A 13,007-nucleotide genomic window follows, 5' to 3' on the forward strand; every position below is an offset into this window, starting at 1 on the left:
GGTTGTGAAATTTCTTAGTTGGGGTCATGGAGCCGTTTGCGTTCTTGGCTTATGTAGCCTGTCCTTGGCATCCCATAGTTGAGATACTTGTACATAACAGTTGAACCAAAGGAATATAGTGCACATAAAGTTTCTATGTACTTTGCCACATTATTAAAGTTGCTTGAAACTCTTTCCTCTTCAGGAATTATTGGTGGACTGACGAGTGTAATCACCTCCACTGTGGAAGGTGTCAAAAATGAAGGTGGTGTCAGCGGTTTCATCTCCGGCTTAGGAAAAGGTTTAGTGGGAACGGTCACCAAACCTGTTGCTGGTGCTTTGGATTTTGCATCTGAAACTGCTCAAGCTGTGAGAGATACGGCCACCCTTAGCGGGCACAGGTCAGTACCACCAGGATCATTCAATCAAATGTGTACATGCCACACTGCTTTACCTGTATTACCTCCTTTTAAGTTTGTGCTGTAGCCATCGTATATCTACAAGTTTGAGGAAATCCCGCCACAAGTGACGAAATACCTCTCTCAATTGAGGCCTCCTCATATGCCAAGATAGATAGCATTGATCAACATTAGTTGCGTGGTACAAAGCCAGTGGGATGTTTTTAACCTGGAGGTAATGTGTTGTCCAATATTCTAGGCCTGTATCAAGACGTGGTTCTAGAATCAGATTATGTAGGGATAAGAAAATGAATGATTCTCACAATAACACATTATTATGGAAGGATTTTCTGACCAAGCAGTCAAGAACTCAGTGTGGGGTCCATACCAAGGTGGGAAATGGACAAATCATTCATCGACCACCACAATTAGGAAGACTTATTCCCCACCTATACACATTTCCTTTTGGTGGTAAATGCATGTGGTTTCATTAAGATGGGAAAAAATATTACCCATTGGATCCTTGATGACAAAAGATGTCGACGTTATGGTTCTAAGATCTCAAAAGAAGAAAAATGTAATGAATGGTCAATGTCCAGCTTTACTCATATTGCCTGGATCACTTTAGTCCTATTGATGGGTTACTTCTTAATTGGATATCAAACAAGTCGCATCTTTTCGTATAGACTGTATTTGACCTAATTGGGTACATAACTCCTCTTAAACTTCGAGATCTTGCATTCATTCATAGATATAATCCAAGTGGAATTTAACTTTAAAACTAGTAATGTCCGGCCCATGACTGGTCACAATTTAGCGGTGGCAAACCTACTTCAGAGGCACAATATTGCTGAAGACTATAATCAATTTGCAAGACCCAGTCCATCGACCCCATAAGTAATCTTGGGCCATCGGACAGGAGTCCTGATTACTGTCTCCTACCTCTTTGCTATTCTTTTGAATGGCCATCCTGGCCCAACGTCATCGTTGCGGCATGACATCGCACTAGGCGCACTAATCAAAAGTTGAGGTGGGGATGCCGGGAGGGAGGAAGAGGTCCTCAGGGCTCCCATCAGGCGGTCACAGGTTACTGACGTAGCCTATGAAACTGGTCCTACGAATTGATTTGTACCAACTCCATTGATAATTATTTCATGGCGGAAGTTGCTATTAGGGATCCGATGTTGAGGCAAAGATCTAATTAGACGGATATCTTTAAGTTTGTACCATAAAGCCCACTTCCATCCATGTATTTACTGGCTCACTGATTCTGCTGTATACATCCATATTTACCACACACATACATTTAGTGAGAAGGAACGAGAAATCGAAATGACTGCAGGATCCTACGGGGAGGTGGGAAACAGAGGACAACAAAGTGTTTTAACTTCATTTGGCAGAGCTGCACCGTAATCCCCCGGGGCATTTATTCATTGCTCAGCTATGTGTGGTTTGGAATCCAATTCTAATGCTGCTCCAAATGACTCTTTGCTGGCTCCGCTCGCTGTTTGTCAAGCCATGGTCATTTTTTGTTCTCTCTCACAGAAGGCCGATGCTGCCAGGCCTTTCTTGTTTTCTAACAGCTTGATTTATAAAGTGCCCACAGGGCCTACAAAATGTCACACAAGATTTTTTTTTTTTTTTTTTTTACATAAATAGCATTTCTAGTCACAAGCATGGCTCCGACTGAAAGCGAGAACCCACTCTTGACATTCCACAGCAGAGTCAAACAGAGTACAAAGTTTACAGTGGAAAATTGTCTGGTTATAGCACATTTTCTACATTTGTTTATTTGGCAGCAACGTAAACCTCACAGCAGTAAAATAAAAAATAAACAACAATGTGCTTCACATAAAACACAAAGGAATCTGCCCAACCACCTATTAAAATGTATTTCCCAGCAGTTTTTCTATGTGGAGTCAGAGGTGGGTCTTTAGATTCTTCTACCACGGGGGCTTTCTAGGTATGAGATGCAGCTTGCAGTACTGCACAGCGTGACATCTTACAAAGTGTGGCTAGCCATGGGTTAAAACAAATGTTGTCAAGGGGCAACTAAATTTGGCCATACACATTAGGTGGCCGACAGCCATCTCAGCCGACTCTCCCATGCACAGGAGCACTCGTTTGGCTAAATGACATGTTAGCCGGCTGACTGACATGTTGTCCATTAGCTTCTCTTTGGTAGAACAACGCAATCGGCTGTATGAAATCAGACATGTGCAATCAATGTCTTACTCAACTATCAGTCGGTGAGCGTCCCCATACACTTTAAATGTCATGCATGCAGTTGGGGCAAGTGGTTTGTGGACCCTCTGTGCCACAGGGCCGGACTTAACTAGGAAGGGGTGTAGCTAAGCGGCTACCTGGTGTTCACAGGAGCTCCTGATGGTGGAGTCAGACTTGAGCTGCAGGTAGCCACCAGGCACCACTCCTAGAAGGTCCCCGGTAGTGCCCAAGGGTCAGGTTCGGTGACACGAAATCTGTCTCCGTTCAGAATACTTCCCGGGCAGAACGGATACTGACACGTAGTCACAGATAGAACTGAATTCAGAGTTTTAGCAGTCCGGATATACAGAGTGCACGTTCAGACACTGACCAACAAGGACCAGGTGAGCTGGTTCATGCACCGGCCCCACACAGACCAGGGGACGATTTTCAGGCATTGGCCACACAGTTTCCAGGGGATGGGGTTCAGGCACTGGTCATATATGGACTAGGGATTCGGGTTCAGGACTTGGCCTGACGGGGACCTAAGAACTCACTAGTAGCACACTTCACTCACTAATAACTCAATGTTGCTTAGCCACCTCCCTATTGGGGAGGGTGCCTTTTTATACAAGATGCTTCCCAGCCATTGGTTAGGGGCATGTTTGCACATGCACATGCTGGCCCTTTAAGAACATGGCAGCGCTCACTAGGTGCGCCATCGGGATACAAGAAGCAGTGATCACGGCCGGGGCGATGAGTATGTCGGCGACCCTGCATGGAGGAAGGAAAACCATTCTGGGGTACTGGCATATGTGTATCATTACACAGTCTACTGAACCTGTTTGTATCAGCAGGTTTGTCCAACATTAGCCTAATGTGTATGGGCGCCTTAAAGGATGAGCTAGAGTAGTCTGCTCTGGAGTCAGTGAGCCAGATTTTGTTAATTTGTCTCATCCATGTCCTTACTAACGTTTACGTTGGACAAACATTTTAATATGGAATTTGATGTGAATACTTTTCTGCCCAATGATGACAGAAGTATTCTGGGAGTGATACCTTTATTGGCTAACCAGAAAATAATATGTTTGCAAGCTTTCAGAGCACAGAGGCTCCTTCTTCAGGCAAGATTACAGATGATACAGATTCCATCTGTAATCTTGCCTGAAGAAGGAGCCTCTGTGCTCTGAAAGCTTGCAAACATATTATTTTCTGGTTGGCCAATAAAGGTATCACTCCCAGAATACGTCTGTCATCATTGGGCAGAAAAGTATTCACATCGATATTTCTGGCTAACACGGTACCACAATACAATATGGAATTTGAAAATAGGTTTTCTAAAGCTTATCAACCAGTATTGGATTTTTTTGACCGTTCATTTCACCGACAACTGTTTGTTATTGTCGATAGCTGCCATTTCAGTGCAGGTTTGGTCATCAGCATCTGATCGGTCGGGGTGCAACACCCGGCACACACGTTAATCAGCTGTTCCTGATGCCATCGCCATACAGTACTGCTCAGGTGCGGAGCTAACCCGCATAGCTTTGTCAACAGAATAATGGCCGTTGCCAGTTACTGCACATCTGCCCGTTATTGATAGGGAGCCGGTATGCATTACCCAGCTGCTGCTGTACATTTGGCGGAGTTGTGCTGTGCAGCTCCACAACCGAGCAGTTCTGGCATTGGGAACAGCTGATCAATGTGGTGTCGCACCCCTACCGATCGCACATTGATGATGTATCCTAAGGATAAAGTCCTAGACAGTCTGTATAAGGACAAGAGAAGGTTTTTAGAATCAATTGACATAATAACAACCAGTTGTGGTCAAGTCCACAAAAATATCTTCTGTTATCTTGTATAGTTTGTTACCTTCCAATGTCGAGGACTAGTCACAGCCTTATTTATGGCATATTGTAGTTGGCGTTAGCTTTATGGCAAGGGTTGTAAACTCCGCACCAGGCAGGCTATGCGATATCTGTGGTTCACAATTACCGCTTTGCATTTTTTAAGGCTTCGGAAGGGTCATAATTTATTTAAAAAAAAGACTTTTCCTTCTGTTTGGCTAAACTCTTAAATATTCCCCAATCCTCCGAAGTACAGAATCATACATTTCTCATAACAGCCCGAGTAGACGACCTTCTTATTTCCTGTGAGTGGAAAAATAAAATGAGCTATATTTTTTTGGAATAAAATAACTGTCTTGGGACAATGTTGATTCAGCCATATTTTCTCTATTTTTTATACTGTATTGCAAGATCTTATAAGCTGTAAGGATCCAATATTTGGTGCATTTTAAAGTACTCTATATTCACAACTATTAAGCTAATGCAACTAACCTGAAAGTTACCTTTTTGGAATACAACGATCGGCTGAGTGCTGTAGATTCGACTTCGGAGACCCCAAGCTTTAGATGGAGGAAGTTATGGACAGTCGAACTTTTCACCTGCAGCAACTACTGCAGGATAAAGGTGGTATTGCATGACAGCTTTTCAAATCGGTAAATCGGTAACCGTCCATGTCATAATTAGTTGAAGACAGACAAAAAAATATATACAAAGCACACAACCAAGCGCAACATGCTGTAAAGGAAAGTGTCCTCACCAAGTTCCTGGTGGGCTTGGGATTAGCAGGCACAGTGGACAAGTAAAGTCTCAATGCAAACCCCTGGGCCGGACAGTACAGGGGCTTCATTCTAATGAGAGAAAATGTAGATTTCAGGTTGATTTAATTGATTTCTGAAGGTAGGAAGACACTTTATTGTTAGAAATAACTTTTGGAATTGGGGTTGTCTCAAAATGATGAATGGGTAAAACTACAGCTTTCTCGAACAAATAAGCAATTTTACTTTTCTCGGAAAGATTTTTAATTCTAGAATTACTGTTCGCTGTCCAGACTACCGGCAGTCCAAAGTGGCCGATCTCTTAGGCTGTGAATGCAGCACTTAGCAAGCCTTTGCTATACAGTGCTACTTGAAAACATGTAAATCTTCAGGAGCCACACCACCCCTTGGCAAGCAGAAAGTCAGGGGGCAAGGGAGCGGTGTACTCCTGATTACAGCTAGTGAGAATAACCCTTTAAAATAAAGACTTTTGACCCTTGTGTAATTATTGGAAAGATGCCATATTCTGGATAATGTAAGTCAATTTACCTTTTAGACTAGCACACGGGGAAAAAACCCTTTTAAATCTTGGCATTTGTCTGAATAGTCGTCCCAGCGTAGATGGAAGAAAATACCTAACGTAAACTGAAAGCCTTTTTATGATAAGGTTGTTCCCCTAGTTGAATATTCACTTATGTAATCTTGAGAAGTGGATATGTGAGCAATATGAATAATAAAAAAACTTCAAGCATAAAAACGGTAATCCTGCTTTTTATTAAATAAATGCACACATTCTATTTATTAGACGTTTATCGTAAAATAATTTTCCCTTAGGCACCTATTAATTGTGTTAACCGTGCATATTTCAGGTAGTTTTCCCCCATCATGTGAGCTCTTAGCCAATTCGATAACATTTTATGTTGTCCTCTTCCTTTAACGAGTTTCATAAGAGCCCATTTGGAGAAACATTTTTTAAATCCAATAACCAACGGCCAAAAATCCCATTTTAGGCAGTCCCAAATAATAACTTTTAATTATTCAATTAAAGATACAAATAACTAGTGCAAATCATATGTAAAGTGCACTTTAAAATTACAATGTGTTCCTTATTGGTCCCATCTGTGATTGAATATATCCGAAGCAGTCACGTTGCTCTTCTAGTTGACTCATTCCATTGTAATGTATGTGGATACATAGGTGTATAGCTGTAATAGCCTCAAATTGTATAACTAGCGTAAAGCACAAGGATGGCCTCCCATTATGTAGCCATCAGGGGTGGTATCCTATTTTGTAATGTCTAATAATCAGAGGAACAAAACGCTATTAAAATAGAGAACGAGCATTCTCAGCATGTTTCACCTTTGCAGGCTTCATCAGGGTCATGAAGCAAATGCAAAAAGACATTTTATAAAAATATTTTCCTCTTTTCAGTAAAGGCAAAAAAAAAGGATCTGCATTCATAATTTCTGCTCCACAATCATTTTTACGCGTTAGATGGAAGCTGCAAAATGTCAAGAATAGGTGTAAAAAGCATCAGATTAGAATTTCTTGTGGACTTTTAAAATGTAACGCACATAAATCCTTCTTATATCATGTCCTCGTTAGCTGCCTAGTGACTCAGACCTCAGGAGCTGCTGAAAGATTCGCTGATATGAAAGTTGTTTTAAAACATTTTAACACATCAGAACCACATAACTCATCCGAAACTATTTCATCGCCGTCTAAGATTGTTGTTTTAAGAGCGATATTTCTCCGGAGAAAGAGACAATGTTTTATAAAGAAATACATGTTGTAAATGTGATCACCGCTCGTGAAACATAACCTTTAAATAAACACAACCATCTTCAAACCAAATAAATAGGCCCTTTTTCCACAGAGCACAGAGCGGTCAAATAATTCTTTCTCACTCTGGAGGACCAGCACGTTTATGCATTAAACTGACCGTCCATTGTTTTTATTGTGCTATATGTAATTCTTCGTTTCACCTATGGAGGCGCTGCTAAGAAATTGACCAATTCACACAATAAGGAATATCCTAAGACGGTAATCCCTTTATTGGGGAACTGTACTTTCAAGTAACTTTTCGGAATGAGCTGTCGTGTGTTTACCTGTGGAATAAAACTATTTCCAGCCATTATATGACTTGTATCCTACGTTTTTACCAGTTTGACCCTCTGCATGATCTCTGAATTTTCAATCCACTCTGAACTGATGGAAGGAGATTACCTTCTGTCATCTCTCTGAGGGAGATTCCTGCTTTTTTTTTTTTTTTTACACAGACTAGCATCAGTAGCATGAAGGAAATTATAGAGCAATCATGATGAGTGTAGATATGAATCCAGTAGTGAAGTGAGGTAAACTTGTTAGAAAGCTCACTGCCATGTTTCTGTCTCCCTCTGCCTGTTTCCTCACTCTGCTCCTTTCTCCTCCTCCGCCTCCATTTTCCATGGATTTTTTTTTTTTACACAGACTAGCATCAGTAGCATGAAGGAAATTATAGAGCAATCATGATGAGTGTAGATATGAATCCAGTAGTGAAGTGAGGTAAACTTGTTAGAAAGCTCACTGCCATGTTTCTGTCTCCCTCTGCCTGTTTCCTCACTCTGCTCCTTTCTCCTCCTCCGCCTCCATTTTCCATGGATTATAATGGTTTGTGTAACATGACACCACAGAGAGCGTCCAGTCCTCATTGTCTAAGCATGATAGATTTTAGCTATTTGTTTTCAGTGTATAGTGAGTTCAAGAAGCAGGGAGGCGGGGAAAGAAGTGGCTCATAAGTGGAGAAGAAAGTTGCTACCTCTGAAAAGATATATTACAAAGATTCTTATATCCTTCTGTACTATTGATTTATGCAAAGTTTTGGGGTTTTTTTAAAGTGCAGCTCTCAATTAAAATATATTCATTAGTGGGTGGGTGTATGACATAAAATAACCTTTATGATGAATGGCATGGAAAGAATTTGAAGTTTATTTAGTTTTTTTTTTATTCTGAATATTCTTGGGGAAGCGAATAAAGTGAATATACCGTAACTGGTGTTATCTATACCTGCCAGAAAAAAAACAAACTGAAAACCGAGATTAACCTAAGACCTCCTCTCCAAACCTCCAGGAGGCATTTGGAAATATGTTAGACCTCCCGGAAGAGTTGGAAATCTCCTAGGAGCAAGCCAAAACTCCGGAAGGTTCCTTCTATGGAAAGATCATGAAAAAGCTATGAAAGAGGTGTTGAGGAGTATTTTATTCTGGTAAAAGGGGCCTGGCTAAAATGTGAAATACTAAGCTTTTTCTTGCATGCACTTCCCTCCCAAAAGGCCATTTCTAAAGTTTCAAGTATGGTTGTAAGCTATGGAATTTCTCTCCATAGATTTCACCAACATGTTGTGTGTGAGAAGCACAGTGGAGATTGTCGGTGGCAAGCTTGGACTGGCCCACTGGAGAACAGGAGAATCCTCCGGTGGGCCGCTTTGCAAAATTATGTTGTATACAGTTCCAGTGTGATCACATCTGCCAGTACAGTACTTTTTCTCCAGTTGGGGCCATGTTTTACCATCCTTGGTTCCAGGATCTTCAGGTCTACGTGGCTGCTTTGGTGTAGCACCGGCCTCTATAGTTGTCTCCATCATTTTTTTGTCCTTTCCAAGGCTTGCTCTGGTTGTTTTCAGGAAATGTACTGTGAAGGAGGAGGGAAAAGGTGTGCGGGGACACGAACTTACTTTGAACCCTCCGTCTGAAGCAGGTGATCATAGCACAATTGTTTGTGTGTACTGTAAATGATATACTGCTCAGGTTCAGGCAGAGTTCAGCCAGTAACCCCACATGACGGTGGAACCACATTTCAGGGTAGAGCACGGTTGCCAAAATACCTGCGAGACATCTGCATTTCTTTACGCAATGCAATCCTGATGAGCCCAGGACACTTCAATAAGACCGCTGCATTGTGCGGAGTGACACATGCTACATTTATGCCGAGGGAAAGAAATAACTCGTGCTAATCTACTGTAAATGTATCCTGCATGGTTCAGAGCAGACAACTCATGATACTCGCTGCTTTGTACAACATGTACTGTATGTGTTAGATTGTTTCTGTCCCTTTTTGTTATTAACAACGCTAATGGTGCAGCAGTAGATTTACATTGATCACGTCTGGATTTTGGGGAGGATACAGCTACAGGGGCAACTCAGTATAGATTCATGTCTCATGATGCCTGCTCATCCCCTACCTTCCTGACATGTCTAAGATTTGTAAACGCAGGCATGTAAAATTTCCGTTTTTGTATAGATTTCCCATGCAGACCTATGTGCAATTGACCATTGCTGCTGCAAGCAAGCTCTTGTGCGTAGTCTTATTCCTCTGTTTTCTGCTCATTCACTCCAGTGTTCTGGATATGTACCGGTGGTCAGAGCGACATTATTAGTCACACACAGCCTGCTCTATATCCCTGAGGATATCCCTTCTGAAATACATATGCTCACGATTTGTCCAACTACGGGAGGAACAAAATAAAGGAGCAGATGAAAGAACTTGGTTTACAGGACAGGTCCACTGAGCCCTAAACTTGCAGCTCCAAAAGCTGGCATAGAGAATCCGGGATTTAATGGGAACCTGACAGCTGATGCTCGCTGCCCGATCCATGGGCATTATCTTACAGGCACTGGCTGTATGAACTCGGCCATAAATGTTCAACTCTGAAACGCTGCAGCATTTCTGAGAAAAACATGGTAAATTGGCTTCTGGGGACCGAGCCACACTGGAGACTAGTTGGACAGGTGGGTCACCGGCTGCTCTCCCCACCCGCTGCCCTGGATTGACAGTTTTGTGCCTACATACGCGTATAAACTTTTGTTTTTTTTAACCAGACATCAGTCCAGCATGGAAACGCGTTGTGAATAAAAATCACTATCTTATTGGATCAAGGATTTTCATTTCAGTTAACGCAACCCAAACCATGAATTGTCTCTTCCTTCAAGCATCCTGGCGGAGTTCATCCTTCAGCCACAGGGAATCCTGTTTCGTTATTGAGCTTTCATAGGAGTAGTGCCTACATAACTTGCTCAGGTGAGCACATTACCTGGATCTACCGGTATTTTACCTTTTTTATAAAAGTATCATTCTATGGTCTGGTACGCACTATGTCCCTACAGTGTTTATCTACATGAACGTATAGGCAGGAACTTGTCAGTACAGAGCAGCAGGCAGGAAGAAGCTGCCGGGGTCTCACCTGTCCGACCAGTCTACGATGCGGCTCGGTCCTTGGCGGCTTTTAAACGCCGCAACATACCTGGCAGAAATCATACAGCCAGGGTCTGATGTATACTGCCCAGTTCTAATACCGGAGGTCCTCTGAACAGGCCTGGGTTCACCGTGGTCTTATTTGGGGAGCATACCCCCACACACATCAACATTACTCTCTTGGAATTTAAATTTTAGAAATTGGCTAGTGACTCCCACTGGCCTGAATCCCACAAATTACTACTGATAAAATTATTCGGTCGTGTTCAAATGATATTTCCAGATCACTGATAAATCAGCATAGTTTTTCAAACTTTTTTTATTTTTTAAGTAAATGACAGATTAGGGTGCTTTCACATTGCGTTCTGTGTCCCCACCATGGCATACGTCAGAAATCCCCGCAAAATGGGGCTCCGGACACGTACGCTCAATGCCTGTACCAGTGACGGCAGAATGATCGTGCTCGCTGCCCTGCACTTTTTTCCAGGGCTGTGGAGTCGGAGTCAGAGCCCATTTTGGTGGAATCGGTGTCATGGAAATTGAAGAGTCAAAGGTTTGGCTAAGGCTTCTTTCACACTGGCGTCGGAATCTCCCCGTCGCAATGCGTCGGGGAGAGATTCCGACGCTAGCGTTTAACGCTTTGCACAATGGGTGCAGCGGATGCATTTTTCCGGCGCATCCGCTGCCCCGTTGTAAGGTGCGGGGAGGTGGGGGCGGAGTTCCGGCCGCGCATGCGCGGTCGGAAAAAGCGGTCCGTCGGGAGAAAAAAACGTTACATGTAGGGTTTTTTTTTCCCGACGGTCCGCCAAAGCACGACGCATCCGTCGCAAGACGGATGCGAAGTGTGCAAATCCGTCGCAAATGCGTCGCCAATAGAAGTCTATGGGGAAAAAACGCATCCTGCAATCACTTTTGCAGGATGCGTTTTTTCTGCAAAACGACGCATTGTGACGGATTTACAAAAAACGCTAGTGTGAAAGTACCCTTACCGACTCCACAGCCCTGCTTTTTCGGGAGTGTCCGCCTCCTGTACGAAAAGTGCACAGCAGAACGCATGTTTGCTCTGCCATCACCATAACTGTCTGTGGCCCCTCGACGTATGCTCCCTACCATGTTTTGCGGGGGATTTCGGACATATGCCCGACGGGGACACAGAACGCAATACAAAAGCACCCTTACTAAATGTGGTGGATTGGGACTAATCTGCATGTGCCACAACAGAAATCCGAGGGCTGCCACGGATTCTTTTACAAATCTGCCACAGATTTTTCAACACCCTCCTAACATGTGAAAATCGCCTTATTCACTATTTTCCTTATACACTAGTAATTACTTTTGTTTGTCCCTTTTGAGTGTCCAAAATGATTGAATACATGGATTTCTATAAAGGATCCATTACAGCAGACACCTGGCATTTTCGTGTGCAATATCTCAGACTGGCTGTAATAAAGCTCTTCTGACAATATCATATCTTCAAGACTGAACGTGAGAATTACTCAGCGCTCGAAACAGCAGATCACAGAGAAAAGGTTTGACATCTGGCTAGTCTGAGAATTGAATAACATTTCATGTATCAGTCCTGACATGGCAGCTAAATCTCGGCAGGGATATTAAAGTAACACCTTCTCATATTGGATCATGCTGGATTTTGGCTCGCTTGGCCCTGTGCCTTTCATTCGGTGTGCTCGCTACATTCCTGAACACCTTGTCTAGTTCTCGCTGTCTCGGTTGTTCCAGTTTAATGAGATTTTATGCAAGTTGATTTTGTTTCACCTTTTTTTCCTCTTTTGATGGCTTCTGGAATGTGGCTCGCCCTAATTCTTACATTGACTTTTATATTTAGATTTCTTGAGAAAATATCAAAGTGTCATTTGCTGCAAAAATCAAAAGATGGCTTCCCATTATTACATAAGTGCAAATATTTAAGACTCTGTAGAAGGTATATATCGGGAATATTTCTCAAAATATACACTATATGGACAAAAATTTTGGGGCTCTTAATCATTGAGTTCAAGTTTTTCAAGACGCATAAAATCCAGCCTCTCGCTGTGCCGTCTACCTTTACTAATTTTTGGCAAAGAATGGGTCATTTTGAAGAGCTCACTGAATTTGAGCACGGTCCTGTTGTAGGATGCTACGATTATATGAAGTCAGGAAACAGGAACAGGAACATGAAGTCAGTTTGGAAAAAAAATTTCCCTCCTAGAACTGCGAGTGGTATTATTGAAAAGTAGAGGCGAAAAAAGGCAGCAATTCGGCTATGGAATGAAGCCCACAAAAAGTTAGAGTGGGCTCACCGAGTACTGAGGAGGAAAGGGCATGAAAGTCGCCAACGTTCTGACTCCACAACTGCAGTGTTGAAACCTAAAGATTCCATTGGAGGTCAATCAATGACCTTTCCATCGAAGGCTCGGGTTGATCAGTCAGTGTTGTTTTATTAACTTGAGCAATGAATATTGATCAGATTTTTATTGTCCTCAACGATCTTAGCGGTGGCCCCACGTTCTATAACATCGGACCAGTTTATGTTTGCTTAGACAATACCGTAAATACCCAGTGTTGTCATTGGCTCACCGTGCGGTGGGATGCGTGGAGCT

The 13,007-nt window shown here is 42.6% G+C and overlaps 1 protein-coding gene across 2 annotated transcripts in view; it reads left to right on the forward strand.

Annotated features, from left to right (window-relative positions):
• Positions 1-13,007, forward strand: part of VPS13D (vacuolar protein sorting 13 homolog D) — a 292,394-nt gene that overhangs the window by 244,297 nt on the left and 35,090 nt on the right. For both annotated transcript variants that reach the window (XM_069741463.1, XM_069741464.1), the window contains one exon: positions 185-380. In XM_069741463.1, coding sequence (XP_069597564.1) covers positions 185-380 — 196 coding nt within the window. The remainder of the gene's footprint in view (positions 1-184; positions 381-13,007) is intronic.

Source organism: Ranitomeya imitator, chromosome 10 (assembly GCF_032444005.1).
Source record: "Ranitomeya imitator isolate aRanImi1 chromosome 10, aRanImi1.pri, whole genome shotgun sequence".
In the NCBI taxonomy this organism is placed as follows: domain Eukaryota; kingdom Metazoa; phylum Chordata; class Amphibia; order Anura; family Dendrobatidae; genus Ranitomeya; species Ranitomeya imitator.